Genomic DNA, 18852 nt, shown 5'->3' with positions numbered 1-18852 from the left:
AACTCCTTTGTCCCTTTCACTTTCTGAAAGTGTTAGTTTTAATTTGACAAGAAAGCAAATACAAAGCACAATGTCATTTGGAAAAGATACACAGAAACATACAAAGTATGATCCTTATTTGTTAAAGTAACACAGAAACTTTCAAAACATAATTAGAATTTGTAAAATCACTGCTGCATCTAAATATAAATGCATTAAAATACAAAAGAGAAAGTAATAATTCTGAAAGGACCCAATCTGAAGTGTAAAGTAATACAAAATGCAAGTGTATTTAACATATAAGTTATATAAAATATAAGTGTAAGTGTAACAAAGCTCTCATGTCATGCAATACTATATTGCAGTGAGCTTGTCAATCTTTCACATTCAAAAATCATCAAAAGAACATCCCTTAGAGAAGTATAGAAAAAATTGCCTCTCTAGAATCTTGTGAGAGATATTGTAGTGAGGGTGGATCATTTTAGATCATCTCAGCTTTGTGGGAGACATTTCTCTGGAATTTCGAGGTTCTGCCCTTTTTCTTAAAGCATTCATCGAGTTCAGCCCCTGTGAAGTCTGCACTATAATTTCTCTCCAAGCAGGAGAATCTCTTATCATCAGGCTATAAAAAAAGACGGGCTGACTGCACTAATGCAGGGAAGATTTTTGTGTGTGTGGGTGCGCTAAGCTTCCAAGTGAGTTTGCTATCCGGTCAAGGATAATATTTTGATGTATTACTGCATAAGTTTGCTGCATAGTATTGATGTGAATGCTCTGTAGTGCCTGGGGTGTAATGTTCTGTTCTTATGAATGCCTTCTGCTCACTTAGCACAAGATCAGCAGTAGTATCAAACTGTAGACCTGAATCCTCTGGATTGAGCCTGATCACCCTCACATCAGCAGAAACCTCTTCAAAGGGAGAGTCTTCTTTAGGCTCTGGCAGCAAATAGGCATCCTGAGAAGAGTCTTCTTCCGGTGACAAAGGGGGTTCCTCTTTCACTTTGTTAGTACTCGGCTGTAATGGAAAGGATATCCTTGTAGGAGCATTGGATGGTCCTAGTGAAAAGATAGGATGTTATTTTGCAGATGCATGACAACAGTTATATATTCTAACATAAACAGTTTTCAATAATTCAAACAACTATAACGTCTTCAATTAATGGAATCCCTCTTTGAAATTAGCTGGAAGTGCTACTATACTGTATCAACTATACATTTGAATTCACCCTGCTAGTGGCCCCAGAAGATTAGATTCAATCCAAGCTTCTGTCCCTTAGGACCACGCAGATTGTTAGCTCTCTAGGGAGCTAAGCCCTATAATCCTTTTGTCCCAGTCTACTTTCTCTGTATAAAACTGTGAAATCTGTTGGCGCATTAGAAATAAAGATAATGATAATAATAATAATAAATTGTAATAAGTATGTATTTAAAAGGTTTTATACTGGATTTTTAGATTAGAATCTGTGCATATGCTTCTTTATAGTAGTGTCTATTACATGTAGTTATATAAATTGGTGTACACTGTCCCTTTAAGTAGCACTGTTGGGGCTCTGATACTGCATCTGAAGATTCATAAAATGAGCCAATGAGTTTGAGATGTTTTGTGCATATAGAAAACAGACAGACCTATACTTAATACCCTCCAAAAACTTATCCTCTTAAAGCAGTGCAGAACTATCTTACTAAGTGACAAGAAAAAATAAGGTAGGTGCTCACACATTAGGATTTCATTATGTATTCAAATATTTTAAACAGAAATGTAATATATATAAAATATACAACTTTTTTTAATGAATGTGTGCACACTAATAAAACTTCTAAAATCAAGTTTGGGTCAATAGAGCAATAGGTTCAGATGCAGAGTTCACAGTTTCTTCACAACCAGTATAACAATAACCATTTCCCTGCCACAACATCTCCTTTGTCTAGTTGAATTTTCCATACAGCTCAAAAGGGAAAGGTCAAAAATCAAATTTGTGCATGTGCACTTTAATTTGAAATAAAAGCATTTTTGCAATGTACTTCCATTAGCAAAAATGTTTCAAGTAAAAGTTATTACTGTTTTTCAGTGGCATACACACATATTGTGAGAGCTCGTGAACCAGGAGTTTAAACACCACACCTTCTCAGAGAGTCAGCAGTGGCTTGTATCACACATATTATGGGGTAGATTTATCATACCCCGGTTGGGCGATAGCAGGGGGGTCAATCAACCCAATCATATGAGATCGGGCGGATTGATGTCCGCAGCCTCAAAGGCAGCGGGCAAGTTAAGGAGCAGCAGTCTTAAGACCGCTGCTTCTTAACTCCTGTTTCCGGGCTCACGCGGAAACAGGTGCATGGTGCACGAGCCCTCACAAGATATGTGCTCATGCTGCAGAAAAACACTAACGTTTACTAAAAGCCTTTTTGCCAATGGAAGTATTGCAAAAAAGGCTTATATTTCAAATTGAAATGCACCCATGCACAGTTTATTTTTGACTTTTCTATCCCTTAAAGTATGAGTCTGAAAATGGGAAACCAAAAAAGCTATAAGAAAGTCCCATTTTATACTAAAGGCATCCGTTTCCTTTCCAGGAAAAAAGTGCAGTAGACTAATAAACTTCTCTACATGGACATTGGATTGAAAGCCATTATTTCAATCAATGGAGTCTACCAGCAATGAGTCAGATTATGAAAGATGTATCTTCAGTCTCCCATAGAAACTCTTGTTTCAGGTCATATGCTGGGAAAATACCATGGTCAGGCAGACTAACTGTTGTAGTACCCCAAAGGTATGTTTCTGCACACTGTAGAATCCCTCTAGTTCCAATATTTGAGAAGAATTTCAATAAAAAAAAACTGGTGCACTTTAAAGGACTATTGTAACTGGGCTTGAACATTAAGGACCAGACACATTTCTTTGTCTTGCAATGGATCCACTAAACTTGCTTAAACTCTGGCCTAGTTTCCATTGAGGTGGTAAAGTTTTTAAACGGGTGATAACAAAAAAAAAAACTCCATAGACTTTAGTGGAGATGATTTTATCACCAGTTTCCACATTTTACCACATCAATAGAAACAAGGACTCTGTTGACAGAACATGCCTCATTACATTGACCACATCCAGAACCCAACTATGGCCTAGTTTTCATTAAAGGGACAGTAAACACCAGAATTTTTGTTGTTTAAAAAGGTAGATAATCCCTTTATTACCCATTCCCCAATTTTGCATAACCAACACAGTTATAATAATATACTTTTTACCTCTGTAATTACCTTGTATCTATGCCTCTGCAAACTGCCCCCTTATTTCAGTTCTTTTGACAGACTTGCATTTTTAGCCAATCAGTGCTTGCTCCTAGGAGCTTCACGTGCCTGAGCTCAAAGTTATCTATATGAAACACATGAACTAACACCCTCTAGTGGTGAAAAACTGTCAAAATGCTTTCAGATTAGAGGCAGCCTTCAAGGTCTAAGAAATTAGCATATGAACCTCTTAGATTTAGCTTTCAACTAAGAATACCAAGAGAACAAAGCAAAATTGGTAATAAAAGTAAATTAGAAAGTTGTTTAAAATTGCATGCCCTATTTAAATGATGAAAGTTTTTTTTTGTACTTGACTGTTCCTTTAAGGTGGTAATGTTTGTAAACTGCTGGTAACAGAAAAAAATCACAATTTAATCACAAGTTTCTTTAAACTTTTAAACTTTATCACCTCAATAAAAACAAGGCCTATGTAAATTACAGACTGTCAAAATGTATAAAAACAACACATATGGCTCCCACTGGAGAGTTCTGGGCAGGCATAATCCCACCCCAACATTGAGAAGTCTGCAGATTTGCCTCTACCAAAGCCTCTTGCTTGGATCTCAGATCTCTAGTTTTCAAGTGTCTCTTAATATACAGTATCTTAGTGTTAAAAAAAGTATTACAAATATGAACTACAAAGGGGTGTTGCTTCCAAGTGCAGTGATTGGATGTGGTTGTCTGTATCTCCAGAAGTAATAGCCAGAAAACTACTTACAATACTGCATTTAGCGATCGGCCACTGATAAACTTCTAAACCCTAGCTTATTTTCTGTCCATGGAGAAGTGTGGCGAGAAGAAGTAGAGTGACGGTGCTGTGATATTGCACACAGGTCCACACCGGACTGGTAGCTGTCAGAAAAGAGGCTGGTATCCCTGAGAGATGTATCAGTAGAGGGGCAAAGTGAATGGTGAGGATTGTCTGCAACCTGGAGATTGCTATGAGCGGTTTGCACCTAGCCCCTAAAGACTGTCACAAAAGTGTTGTGGCCGGGAGTGAAGGTGGGAAACTGTCATCTTTTACCTGGTTCAGTGCTGAAAGGCTGAGGTTTACTGCCAGTATGATGGGGCCTAAACCTTTGCCACGTGGAGTACATCTGAAGCTTGGAACCACCTTGACTCCCGCTTATAACATACAGAGCAATAGCAGTTGGTGGCCTGAGGATTTTCGGACAGGATTATTTGTCGGCTGCTTTAATCCACGCTTTTAACAAAAAGGGCGGTGGTAGTTGGTGGCCCGTGCTCATACTGCTTTGAGGCCGTGGAAGTAGATACCTGGGTTCTGGGTTGATAATACCAGCTGTACCCAATATGCACTCCCAAGGCTCTTAATTCAATGAGACACTCAAATATTATACTATTCCACATCAACTATGACTTGCTTTATACTAAGTAACCTTTGGTCACAGTGTTCCATTTCTGCCTGATAGCCTCTGGACATTTGTTTTGTGAGTGTGAGATATTTATAGGTTGCTCTCATACAGAGGAGTAGGAAAGAGAGAGGTGGGTCCTTAGGGCAACTGGTGTGTGAACTTAAACAGAAGGAAAGTCTAAAAAAAAATAACCCTATACCGATCCTAGCACTGAGATAGCTAACTTGAGGTTGCAAATAAAGGAGAGAAAAATTGAGAAAGTCAAAGACGAAGTCTTGAGATTTAAACAATTAATGTACTTTAAGAGCAATAAAGCAGACACACTCCTAGCAAAAAAAATTAAAGGCAAAGGTGGCACATGCAAGAGTCCTTTTATTACATCAAGCCGGGCCTTATATTCAGGACCTCTTGCCAGGGTCAAAGAAGTGGGCTTTTGTTTCCCAGAAATTTGTATAACCAATGGGACTAGGCAAGGCTGTCGCTATCCCCACTTATATTTGCTATGATAATGGATCCTTTTGCTCAAGTACTGCAAACTTCGACCAATATAGAGGGAATTGGACCATGGAAAAAATAGCACTCTTTGCTGATTATCACCTCATTTCTTACTAATCATGAGCTGTCGATTAACCTTTTAACTGTGATACTGGAAGATTTAAAGTCCAGGTACCTGTCAGGCTCTCTGGAGTATTTATTCAGATGAACCACAAATGCATGGATGCAAGGATTAGTTCCTTTTCTTTTCATTACATGACAGCTGACTCTAAACTAATTGAACTTAATTGCTCAGTTGTAAGACTTGTAACTATGTAGTGAATACGTTTATTTTTGAATTGTATAATCACAAGTCAAAGTAACTAAAAATAAATGTCTTGTTGTAGCTACAATGCAGCAAAATTATTATAAGGTTCCTTATGGCTTCTCAGGTAGAAAACTCAAATAACCCTGATAACTTCTCAGGTTTATATTAGGAATCTTCAGTTCATGAATTTAGTAATACATTTTAGAACTATTAGATTTTTACTTACAATGAAATAAATTAAGACTCCTTGGTTGCAAAATAGTTTTAGGAACAAATATTCCCTTGAGTCTCTTATTGTATGTCCTCTTTAATAGGGAGGAAATTATGGAAGCTTATCTTGAGCAAGAGCTGTGATTATAATAGCTAGTAAAAAAAAAGATTTGCCCTGTAAAAAAGGAGTTCTAGCTTCAAACATGCAGCGTGTAGAAGGTAGAGGAATTACACAGGTCCGATGATTACTAGAGAGCTCTCCAAGTTGTAGTGGACCGGAGCCCGACAAGGTATTAACCCCTTCTACCTGTGTCTGTCTGTGCTTTGTCTTGGCTGAACTTTCAGCAGTAGCGCCAAGGTAAGTAGCGTCTCACAGTATGCCATCCCTATCATCAATTGAAGATTGATTTAGTTGAGGACTTAGGGTGATAGTCTTAGTAGTGGCGGAGTTGATAACAACTTGAACTCAGCTGTGCGGCTCAATCCAGTTGACACAGAGTAACCTGTTGAGGTTTTCAATGATAGGCGTCTGAGAGCGTGAAAGACGGCTGCGTTTGTTGAATGCTGCTTGCTACAATTGTATCTGATGAAAGAACAGTGCAATCTCTGAATAAGTCTTTGAATAAGTAGATAGAATAAAGGTGCTGGAACACAGAGGATAAGCAATAGGTTGAATTAGATAGCTGAAATGGGCTTTTTCCTCTCCGAAATCTTGAATCTAAAATGTCATCGATTTCAAATCCTTCATGCCCATCAATTTGGATAGGTGGAGGTGGAGTAGGACTTCTATCAGGAAAGGTGTTGGACATATAGGGCTTAAGCAAAGAAACATGGAATGTTGGCTGGACCTTGTATTAAACGGGTAATTTTAGACAAACTGCATTAGGATTTATAATCCTGGTTATGGGAAAAGGTCAAATGTATTTCACAATTCGGATAGAGCATGCAATTTTAAGCAACTTTCTAATTTACTCATATTATCAATTTTTCTTTGTTCTCTTGGTATTTTTATTTGAAAAAGCAGGAATGAAAGCTTAGGAGCTAGCCCATTTTAGGTTCAGCACCTGGGTAGCGCTTGCTGATTGGTGGCCAAATGTTGATAATAGGAGTAAATTAGAAAGTTGATTAAAATTGCATGCTCTATCCGAAACATTCAAAGAAAAAAAATTGTGTTTAGTATCCCTTTAATTCCTTCCAGAAATGAGAGGTAAATTGGGTTCCCTATCTGTAATGATGCTGGATGGTATGCCATGTAGTTTCACAATATTTGCAATGATGGCTAAATCTGTTTTACAAGCAGTAGGTAAATCTTTGAGTGGTATGAAATAAGTCATCTTGGTTAAAAAAAAACACAATTACTAAGATGGTATTTTGATTTTGGGATCTGGGTTAATCCGCAATGAAGTCCATGGATATTGATTGCCAAGTTCTTTAGGGTGTGGGAAGTGATCTGAGGAGACGTAAAGGTTTTTGGTTTATCGGTTTTACATAAGTATTGCAAGTGGCAACTTATTGATAGACAGTTTTGTATTTTCATGGCCACCAGTTTTGTATTTTCATGGCCACCAGTATTTTCTATTAAGTAGTTCCAATGTCTTTGAAACCCCAGGGTGACCTGCTAAAGGGATGGCATGTATTTGTTGTAGAACAGTAGTGCATAGTTTTGGTGGTATATAACGTTTTCCATCTATGTTGAATAAGCCATTATTTTCTCTACATAATTGCTATAATGTTTTTTCTTTATCTGTAGAGAGTGCTTTTCTTATTTCGTCTTCAAACTGGATAGAGAGAACAAGAATTTTGTGAGGAGAAATGATAGGTATTTCAATGGTTGCTGTTGACTTCTTCTTTGCGGGATAGAGAGTCAGCTTTTGCATTCTTGGAACCTGGGCGATAAGTTATTATGAAGTTAAACCTATCAAAGAACAAACTCCAACTAATTTGTTGAGATAAAAATGTTTTATTTTTCCTTAAAAATGTAAGATTTTATGATCAGAATAGATGAGTATGGGTGATGAAGTTCCTTTGAGAAGAGGTCTCCAATGTTTGAAAGCTGCTTTGATGAAATTTCTTTACCACCCCTGAATAATTCTGTTCTGAAGTAGTTAAAACCCTGGAATAAAAAGCCACGGGATGAATCGGGACGTAGGTGACTCTTTTTGTGAAAGTTTGGCTCCTATACCATAGGTCTACCTCTAGTATATTTTGGAGTATGGCATTAGGGAATCTCAGAATGGGAGCTGTGGTGAATTTGGTATTAAGTGTGTCAAAAGCTTGTGCATCTTTTATCCAATGGAATTTGGTGTTTATAGCAGTGAGTATAGTGAGTGACTTTACGGTTGATTAGAAGTTTTTAGTAAACTTCTTGTAGAAATGTGAGAATCCCAAGAATTTTTGTAAAACTTTTCTCGATAGGCTTCAAATTTTCAGTGGCATCATCAATTGAAGACCAATTCCGTTGAAGACTTGAGATGATAGTCTTGGTAGCAGTGGAGTAGTTAACGACTTGAACTCAGCTGCGCTGCTCAATCCAGCTGACACAGAGTAACCTGTTGAGGTTGCAATGATAGGCGTCTGAAAGCGGAAGAGGCGGCTGTGTTCGTTGAATGCTACTTGCTACAATTATATCTGATGAAAGAACAATGCAATTTCTGAATAAATCTTTGAATAAGTAGACAGAATAAAGGTGCTAGAGCACAGAGGATAAGCGACAATAGGTTAAATTAAATAACTGAAATGAGTTTCAGTGGATAAGCGCTATAACCACCACCTTTTCCAAAGAGCTAAGCATAGTTAAAAAAATAGTGGGAGGGTTAAATAGCAGTTACTGCTCAGCTGTGGAATCCATTATGCTGTCTTGCTTAAGGTGATTTAAAGAAACGGCATCTTATGCCATTTTATCCTAGTAAATATTATAATACCAGTTCTCATGGTCAACGGAGTCCCTTAATCACCTAGGTGTTCTGATAAGTGCAGACCCATATAAAGTATTGATAGTAAACTATAATAAATGATTGAAAGAGATCAGAGATAGCCCAATTGAAAATGTTGATTCTTCCTTAAAACCAGTTCAGATGTATCCCTTTAACAGTACCAAAAGAGATAATGGCCCATATTTATCAAGGTCTGTCGGACCTGATCCGACAGTGCGGATCAGGTCCGACAGACCTCGCTGAATACGGCGAGCAATACGCTCGCCGTATTCAGCATTGCAACGCCGCCCCCTGCAGACTAGCGGCCAATAGGACGCCAGCAGGGGGGTGTCACGATCGGGTTGTACTCGATCGGGTTGATTTCCGGCGATGTCTGTCTGCCTGCTCAGAGCAGGCGGACAGGTTATGGAGCAGCGGTCTTTGTGACCGCTGCTTCATAACTGTTGAAACACGGGGCATCAAGCTCCATACGGAGCTTGATAAATATGCCCCATTGTGTCAAATACACCAAATGTTTGTCAGAATATGAAACCTAGAATAGCAAAATAGTATCTTTCAACGCGCATATTTCAAGGATTTGCTTTCTCAAACATCTATTTATATCATGATGCTGCCAGACTGTAATAACCACGCAAGTTTTTTTGTCTTCTTGTAAATATTTGCCTGGTGTGGTTGCAGTGCAGAGTTTCTGGGTTGTACTTGAACCTGTGTCTCCTGGTCTTTGGCTCAGTGCGCTACTTAATGAGCTTTTTAGAGCTTGACTGTGGAACAGCTCATTTGGGAATCCGCTAGTAAAGCACCTGATTATTGTCTGCACATACTTGTTTTTACCAGGTGCATCTCATTATCATTAGGATGCTATATAAGGCAGCAATACCCAGTTATCTGTGCTCTGACATCGGATGTGTTTCCTGCAAGAGTACAAGAGCCATTTTATATGTAACCTCCTGGCTTTTGGACTTCAGCTTTGTTTCTGGACTTCACCTTTACCAGTTCTGTTGATTATTGCTGCTCTTTAAGGGATATTAAACAGTGCTAATTTGGTAAAAACAAATATGCTAAATCAAAGTGAATATAAAAAGAAACATATTGTGTAAAAAAGAAATCCCAGCAAATAACTTAAGTGTTTTCTTGCAAAATTAGCACTTAAAAATTATCAGTGTAGCCCTGCCCCCATTGTTATAAAAGCAGAGAATTTTCATAATTTAAGTTTTCTTCTGTCAGTTCAGGGCATGCGCAAATCTGACTCCCTGTTATCTAGTCTATTCCCTAGCCTAGAAGTTTTATGACATAAGGCTAAGGTAAACCTTCCTGCAAAGGCCCCCTCCTCCTTTTAGGGCTGTGACAAAAAGCAAAAATGTGATGTTAGAAAAAAAAGAAGGTAAAATCCATTTAAATAGTTGAATAATACATATTGCACATATTTCTATTAAGTACAAGCAACTGCTTAGTGCTTTTTTATTACAACAATGAAACAGACTGTTTAAAATCTCTTTAAGTTTGATCTTCTGCACGTTTCTGACTTTGTGGCTTGCTTGTCTCCTGGCTTTTACCATAGTGTTCCTGAGCTGGTTTGTACTTCACCTGCACTGTTTACCACAGTAATTTTGACTTAGGCCTGTACTTTGCCTGCACCTCTGAACTGTATTTTTATTCAGTATATGTACCCTGCTAGCACCTTTGGCTTTGGTGTCCCTGATTTGGAACTGTATCTTATCTGCCTCACTGAACTGCTTTCCAACTCTGGGCTTGTACCTTGCTGGCAATGCTTACCCTAGTGCCATAAAGTAAGTAAACTTTTATTATGCCTAAGTGGGTTAAGGCCGAGAAGGAGGTTTCTGTGCCTCTTAAGATTTCAATTACTGCTGCAAAGGAGCTCCTATCTACAAAAACTAATCCTAACCTTATAGAATGTCAGAGCCAACGTAAGGAACTCACAGTGGTAATCAATGCTATGTCCACTCTGATTTGACACATGGATGTAAAGGCAAAGCAGATCTTGCTTTTAAGTACAAGTGCAGGATTTTCCAGTATTGATGCAACGAGTCCAGCAACTTTCCCAGGCAATACAGCATCTTTCAGATTTATTTTTTACTTCAACCTTTGTTGTCAAGTCCCCAGACGCCTGTGGTATCCAGTGATTTAGCTCCAAAGAAGTGAACCCTTTTCTCAAGCTTCCATCAGAGTTCAAAGATCTGTTTCTGCTCCGGAACTGTGCTGCAAGATCAATGCTGTAAAAGGCTGTGCCACCAGGAGTTGTAATTTACCTAGACCTTTACTCTCTCCCTCTGAAATGAAAAGGAGAAGAATTCAGGGACTTTTTATTGTGGGTATTCTGGACATTTTATAACCTATTGCCCAGTGAAATCTCCAGATCCACTCATGTGGTTTCTAATAAAACACCAGTCACTGACTTCTCCTGTTCTGCACAGTTTTGTAAGTATTGTGCTACAGTTTCTGGAAGAACCACTCTTGCACCTGTAGTATAATCTCAGGTAGTATATAAAGACTACAGTATCCTACCCATGGATCGTGGCATAATTACCCCCCTGTAACTCTTGCCATCTACTTCAAGCCTTCTGAGTTTGCCTTTTGCTTCAGATGGTACTACAGTCCATAAAGAAGATTTGGCTATTTATATAAAAACTAAAACATGCTTTTCATGGACTAGCAATTAACTTATCCAGTGGTCATCCAGAGGATGTGCATTAAGTAGGGTTATTTTTTTCTATGTTTGCCTGGTGTGATTGCTGTTCAGAGTTTATGGGTTGGACATGAACCTGTGTCTACTGGCCTTTGGTTCAGTGTGCTACTTACTGAGCTATTCAGAACCTGGATAAGGAACAGCTCATTTTGGAGTCTCTTTAGTAGAGCACCTAATTGTCTGCACAAATTTATTTTTACCAGGTGCATCTGATCATCATTAGATTGCTATATAAGGCAGCCACACCCAGTTATCTGTGCTCTGATGTATCTCCTGTGAGAGCTCTTTGCTGTTTTATCTGTAACCTCCTGACTTTTGGACTTCAACTTTATTTCTGGACTTCACCTTCACCAGTTCTTTGGATTATTGTTGCTCCTTTAGATTGATCCTTTGCGCATTTCTGACTGTTGCTTGCTAATCCCCCATACTGTTTACCATAGTAATCTTGAATCTGGCCTGTACCTTGCCTACACCTCTGAATTGCATTTGTATCCAGTTCCTGTACCCTGTTGGCATGTTTGGCTTTGTGTCCCTGATTTGGAACTGTATCTTATCTGTGTCACTGAGCTACTTTCCAACTCTGGGCTTGTACCTTGCTGGCATCGCTGACCCTAGTGCTCAGAAGTAAACTTTTATTATGCCTAGGGGGGGGGGGGTAAGGCCAAGAAGTTGGCTTCTGTGCCTATTGAGACCTCAATTACTACTGCAAAGGAGCTTCTATCTACAAAAACTAATCCTAACTTTACACAGACTCTTGCATGTGGCGGCTTAGAGTAACACAGGAGAGAAACTGGGATGGTACCATGTGGAGGAGGCATCACTTCCTGTCTGTCATGGCCTCCATTTGACAAAGGTTCCTGTGCGAACCGAAACGTTATGGGTTAAGGCCCTGTTTGTTTGCTGCTTTTGCTGATAAAGGCTTTTTCATTTGAATCCTGTGTTACCTGCTTTATTGGTAGTCCCTATTCACCTAGGCCAGGTGTGGGTTTACTACAACTGTGAATATTCATTTTTTCAGCAGTGTACCAGGTGGTTGTTACGGATGGTGAGTGCCACTTCCACACTGCTACATATATATATATATATATATATATATATATATATATATATATATATAATATTTACATAGTTAAACACTTTATTAAAAATAATTATTACATAAATATGACTATACATGTTATCAGCTACCCGACTGCAAAGGGCTCCAATGCATATATGTGTATATATATATTTATATTATATGTCTATTTAAATATGTATACATATGTATTTATGTTTATATTTGTATATATATATCTGTAAATACATATATACACATATAAATACATAAATATGTATGTACACACACATATATATACATACATACACATATTTAGACATGTATATGCATGTATATGCATGTAGCTCTATGTTAAAGCCCCATTGCCTTCCTGAAACCTCACAGGCATTAAATTCAATTCTGCTCAAGTGAATGTGTTTTCTTTCAACATGTAATACACGTGCTACATTTAACCTGTGCAAAGAACCTTGATAAACTCCTAATAGCTTGTGCGCAACAGTTTGCACGCCACTTGTAATCTAGCCTAGTGTTTGTAGCTGTTTCCAGCAGAGCCTGAGACTCAATGCCTAAAAAGAAGCACAAGCAAGGACATATACAGCAGGCAAGTCACCTTTAAATGTTTATAGCCATTTGATTTTGAAGTGTCATCATAATCCATAGGACAATTGTTTTTCCAAACAAGCATGAAATAGAAGCATAAACCTTAAAACGGATTATTCGCACAGAAGATAATTTAATGTTGAACAGGACAAAACTAAGCCAACTTTTTAAGAACAAGTCAATTATTTTCAGATTTCCACTATCCAGGCTGAGGCACATCAAAAAATGAATAGAAAATTCAGATGCAGATGAGTCAATTTTAAGTAAGGTAGACTATACGGACTTAAATATTAAAGTTATCTCTCACAATCTTAGTAACATGGAATATGTATTGAATACAATATGCTCTTACATAATAAGATTCCCAATAATGATTTAATTCAGACTATAGATTTCTACACAGGCTGGGGTATCTGCTGCTTTGCTCTGGGCACACATCTTTGATATTCTTTCTGAATAAGTAAAACGAAGAAATAATTCTTACCTGCAACATTCTGTAATGTATCAATCACACAATGTATGCCAGTTATCATGGCTGGATGGATGAGATCTCGTGTGATACGTTCATACTGGCAGAATGGCAAACGCAGTGGTGGGTGACCCCCAGTGCGTCTGTTATGATTGTCAATTTTCACCAGTTTTTCTTTAACTTTGCGTTTTATATCATTAAAGCGCTTTTTGCATTTCGGAATAGAGCGAGGGTGGTCTGACACTGCATTTACTGCCTTTGCTATTCTCCTCCAGATGTTATTTTTTTCTGAGTAAGATGTCCTGGTTGCCAGTTTTCCAAAAAGCTTATCATAGACGGGCCTGATCTTGTCAATGAGAACATCATTTTCTTCTGGTGAAAAGGGTGGATCACACTGCCTCTCCCCCCCTGATTTTTGCTCTTCAGGTTCACAGGAAGGGCCTTCTCCGTGGTCAGCCTAATAATTATAATAAAAAGTAAACATTTAACCAAACGCTCTAGTATGTCCAATCCTCCTAACTAAACCAGCTGATGCCTAATTAAGCAACAAGATTGCCTTGAATATACACATCAAATACTGACTGTATTTTCTATTAACAAATTAGCTGGAAGGTTATTTCACATAGCCACCTCTATTCAAAATGTTTGTGATATTTAGAATCATTATCTGTTATGCACAAATGTCTAGCCAGTAATCAGGAAACAAGGTAGACGGGTCTTGCATCTCCAACCATGCCTACATCAGGCCCCATTACAAGCAGCCTCTTTCCCTTACATGCTCATTATTGATATATGTATTGTATATATACATATGGCCCTGCAGACCCTGTTAGCTGTATTCCCACAACAAACTTCAAATCAGACCATGGCCTTGCAACCCTTGTCATTCATATACTTACATGTAACCTGTGATCAGACCTAATCAATAAAAAAAGATATAAAACCCAAAACTATTTTATTTTATGATTCAGATATGGCATACAATTTTAAATAACTTTCCAATTTACTTAATTCATACTTAGCAAATTTGCTTAATTCTCTTATCTCTGTATCCTTGGTTGAGGGAGTAGGAATGCACTATTAGGAGCTAGTTGAACAGACAGATGAGCCAATCACAAGTCATATAAGAGCAGCCACCAATTAACTGCTAGCTCCCAGTAGTGCATTGCTGCTCCTGAACCTAGATATGATTTTTAACAAAAGGATACAAAAAGAAGGAAGCAAACTAGATAATAGAGGTAAATTGGAAAGCTGTGTAAAATTGCATGCTCTACTTGAATGATGACATTTTTTGGGGCTTCATGTCCCTTTAAATGGATACTAAACCCAATTTTTTCTTTCATGATTCAGATAGAGCATGCAATTTTAATCAACATTCTAATTTACTCCTACTATCAATTTTTCTTCATTCTCTTGATATCTTTATTTGAAAAAGAAGGCATCTAAGCTAAAGAGCCAGACAATTTTTGGTTTAGCACCCTGGCCTGGACAGCACTTGTTTATTGGTGTGTGCATTTAGCCACCAATCAGCAAGTACAACCCAAGTTGTGAACCAAAAATGGGCCGGCTTTTAAACTTACATTCTTGCTTTACAAAAAGAGATAGCAAGAGAATGAAGAAAATTGATAATAGGAGTAAATTAGAAAGTTGCTTAAAATTGCATGCTCTATCTGAATCATGAAAGAAAAAAATTGGGTTCAGTGTCCCTTTAAGTGTCAAATTTTTTCCATTCATTTTATTTGAAAGCCAGTTAAAATACTGGACTGTCTGGAAAAAAAACGAAGACCTGGCAACCCTAGCTATATTGCAGTAAATGACTGCAAAGATTGACACTTGGATATGGAAGTTATTGACCACAGCTATGTTTAGATACTTAAAGGGATATTATACACTAATTTTTTCTTTGCATAAATGTTTTGTAGATGATCTATTTATTTAGCCCATAAAGTTTGTTTTTTTTTAAAATGTGTAGTTTTGCTTATTTTTTAATAACATTGCTCTGATTTTCAGACTCCTAACCAAGCCCCAAAGTTGTATGTGAATACTGTCAGCTACCTTCTCCAGCTTGCTCCTGTTTGTGTAAAGGGTATTTTCATATGCAAAAGAAGGGGGAGGGGGGGAGTGTCTTATTTCCCACTTGCAGTGGGCTTTCCAGCTACCTTTTCAACAAAGCTAAATTGAGAGCTTATAAGTAAGTTTTTAAACAGTTTATACTGGATTTTTATATTAGTATCTGTGCATCTTATTCTTTCTAGGAGTGTCTATTACATGCAGTTATATGAAAATGAGTGTATACTGTCCCTTTAAATGAACACTAAAGTCAAAATGAACTGTTATGATTCAGAAAGAGCATGTACTTCTCAAATTACTTCCATTATCAAATTTTGCACAGTCTTTTATATAACAATTTCCTGCCGAACAAGTTCCTACTGAGCATGTGCGCATGCTCACAGGGTATATGTATAATAGTCTTTGATTGGTTGATGTCTGTCACATGATAGAAGGGGCCAGAAAATGGGAGAAAAAAAATTGCCAGGAAAAAAATCAACTACTTATTTGAATTTGAAAGTAGGTGTTATTGCCTTGTATTTGTATTATGCACTTGTTAATTATGCAATTCTGCTTTATTTAGTGGTCCTTTGAGAAAGTGTAGACAGATTAAAGGGACATTACCGTCAAAATTGGAATCCACATGGATACATTTCAGTTTTGAATAGAAGCATTTTTGTAATATACATATATTAGCAAAAATGCTTTTAATAAAAGCTATAGCTATTTCAAAAGTGTATTTAAGTATGGCCCGTGCACCAGCATTTTAAACACAGCACTTACTCATAGAGCCTAAGGTGCTTGTACCATCTGGCAATGACTCAATTTGATAATAGCTGACATGATATAAGCCCCACTGGTGCTCTCAGCAGCTGCAGTATTTTTAATGCTGGCTAACTGAGAATATCTAGGTATGCTTCACATGCATGTGCAGAGAAAAATGTTTACACTAAAACAGGGATAACTTTTACTAGAAGCATTTTTGCCTATACATATATATTTCAAATATGTTTCTATGCAAATATGTAATTTAACTATGTGCATTTAAATTTTGACGGGAATGTCCCTTTAAGTTAAATTTTAATTTACTATATTTCTTAATCAGTAGGATGTATTGTGTGTCCTGTATTTAAAAGGAAAGTCAGAAATGATCTGCTCTGTATCGCTAAAGAGGTTTATTTTTTGACAATCCATTCTTTGTGCATTTCCTCAGCAGCTTCTGTTAAAATAAAGCAGGACACTGGTTGAACTCCTTGTTTCACCCTCAAAATGACACTTGCAGATCAGACAATCAATGGTTGCAGCAGGTTCTGGATGCATTTTCCCCTTTATTTACTGTATAGAAATAGCTGAACAAAGAGAGTGCAATGATCAAAATGAACTGCTCTAGCAACATTCATCTCAAAAACAATCAAGATAAAATCAAATTAAATTAAAGATAAAATCATTTACAATTCATAATGAAAATCTGATTCATAAACATTAGAGCTGTAGTGGTGAGGAGGGGTTTGACGACAGCAGCTAAGGGGTGGAGGATGCTGGTCCCATTGACACACAAAATGACAGCCAGGCTGATGTCAGGAGTTATGGTGTAAGAGCAATGGTTAAAATAACAAACAATGAAATGAAGTACAGCAAGGAGAGTAGTACTGGTCCCAAATGGCAGTCTGATTACAGAATTGGATGTGGGGTAGAATGGTACTCAGTGGAAGAAAGTGCTAGTCCCAAATTCTGCACAGATGGCAGCTGGTGTGCTTATTTCAGGAGAGGGGGTGCTTGTGCAGTCAAGTGGATTCAAATGTGAAGTCGGGCTGCAATTTACTGAGTGACAGGTCAGAATTTATTATAGTTGCAATGGTGCCCAGTATTTGTCAAGCCCATAAGCATAAAAACTAATTTGACCTTGAAGGAATTCAAATTCTAAACATCTACTGGCCAATTAATCACCCAAATTATTTCAACACCAAATACTTGAGGTCCAGTTAGTACTAAAATAAATATCTATTATATGTCTCATTACAATACTTACATAGGCAAAGTGAAGTTTTAGAGCCCAACTGATAATATCACCTTGTCAGTCTGCATTATGAACAATGCAACTAGTTCTCCCTAAAGCTTTCCTGTGTCTCACTAACATTTACAAAGTTTAGATTAATAATTTTGCACGCAACAAAAATATTTGCATTTGCTTATTGTTTATCAAATTTTATGGCTGTAATAATTTTATAATTTCATTATTTTCTAATGTACACGGGTCCTGCTATTAATACACAAATACTTTTATTTTTAAGATTATTAATGGGCACCATATACTTGTCCCAAACATAAATGTAAACAAATCTGCAACCGCACACATCTGTAAAGGCGCATATTCTAATTCAGGACTGATGGGATCTCGATTTTTGCAGTTGCACTAATTAATCAAATACAATGACTGTATCAATGAAAGAAACAATACAGCTGCTATAAATTCACGCAAAACAAGAGTGCCACACTACTAGACATCAGATAAATCTCCCACACATCATTTCGGCATCGCCGTTCCATCAAGGAATTTGTCTCCATCCACAATATGGCGTAATAACATACAATCTCATAGCGAATTATCGAACGCCAACCAACGCAGGATAGAATTACTCACTTTGTGCATTTCAAAGCAGCTGTCGATAACCAATATACAATGTAGCCGAACTGTGTAACTCCATGACAAACTACACAGCGCCAATCAAAACATGGCGTCCTTTCCCATTCAATGGAGGGAGACAGCGCCAATCAGAACATGGCCACCTCCCTGTGGGACGGATCTTGTTCTCATTCGGCGGGATCTTTGTTTTACTTGAAAGTTTGTTTGGTTCCGAGGTAGTTGATTTTACTGAGTATAGATTGTTATTCAGCCAGGTATAGGACAGATTCCTGAATGGCGTCAAACAGGCCAAGAAAATCTGTTGGTTCTGAGCCTGAATCCCAAAGAGCCCAAGCGAGGTGACGTAACTACTAACTCCTTATATGCCAGAAGGTTTCTATTGTGAATACGGGACTTTTTTTTGTTTTTGTTACCGAATATTACGGGCAAGATAGCTATTTTTTCCCCCACTGGTTTTGGTATTATATCATCCATATAACTTTTACAGTACTGCTAAAAAAAACGTATGGTTTGAATTGGCATGCAGAAATAGTTCAAATAACAAACTATACTTTTATAGGTATTACAGGTACACGAATTACTACAAAAATGACAGACTGACTTTTATGAAACATTGTGTTGTGTGGATCTACATACACAATAGGCCTGGAAGGAACCAGTATATTCACATGGTCCTATCTATGCACAGGATTTGTTTATAAACTGGTCTGGTGTACAATAGCAGACACATTTTGCAAGTGT

The 18852-nt window shown here is 37.6% G+C and overlaps 1 protein-coding gene across 1 annotated transcript in view; it reads right to left on the bottom strand.

Annotated features, from left to right (window-relative positions):
* LOC128652087 (uncharacterized) overlaps nucleotides 1-18208 on the bottom strand; it is a 32452-nt gene extending 14244 nt beyond the window's left edge. The window contains exons 1-3 of the mRNA XM_053705034.1: nucleotides 18109-18208; nucleotides 13434-13875; nucleotides 805-1035 (exon numbers count right to left, since the gene is read on the bottom strand). Coding sequence (XP_053561009.1) covers nucleotides 805-1035; nucleotides 13434-13875; nucleotides 18109-18117 — 682 coding nt within the window. The 5' untranslated portion in view covers nucleotides 18118-18208. The remainder of the gene's footprint in view (nucleotides 1-804; nucleotides 1036-13433; nucleotides 13876-18108) is intronic.
* Nucleotides 18209-18852: the final 644 nt, after the last annotated feature.

Source organism: Bombina bombina, chromosome 3 (assembly GCF_027579735.1).
Source record: "Bombina bombina isolate aBomBom1 chromosome 3, aBomBom1.pri, whole genome shotgun sequence".
In the NCBI taxonomy this organism is placed as follows: Eukaryota; Metazoa; Chordata; class Amphibia; order Anura; family Bombinatoridae; genus Bombina; species Bombina bombina.
This window is presented reverse-complemented; position numbering and strand designations above follow the sequence as displayed.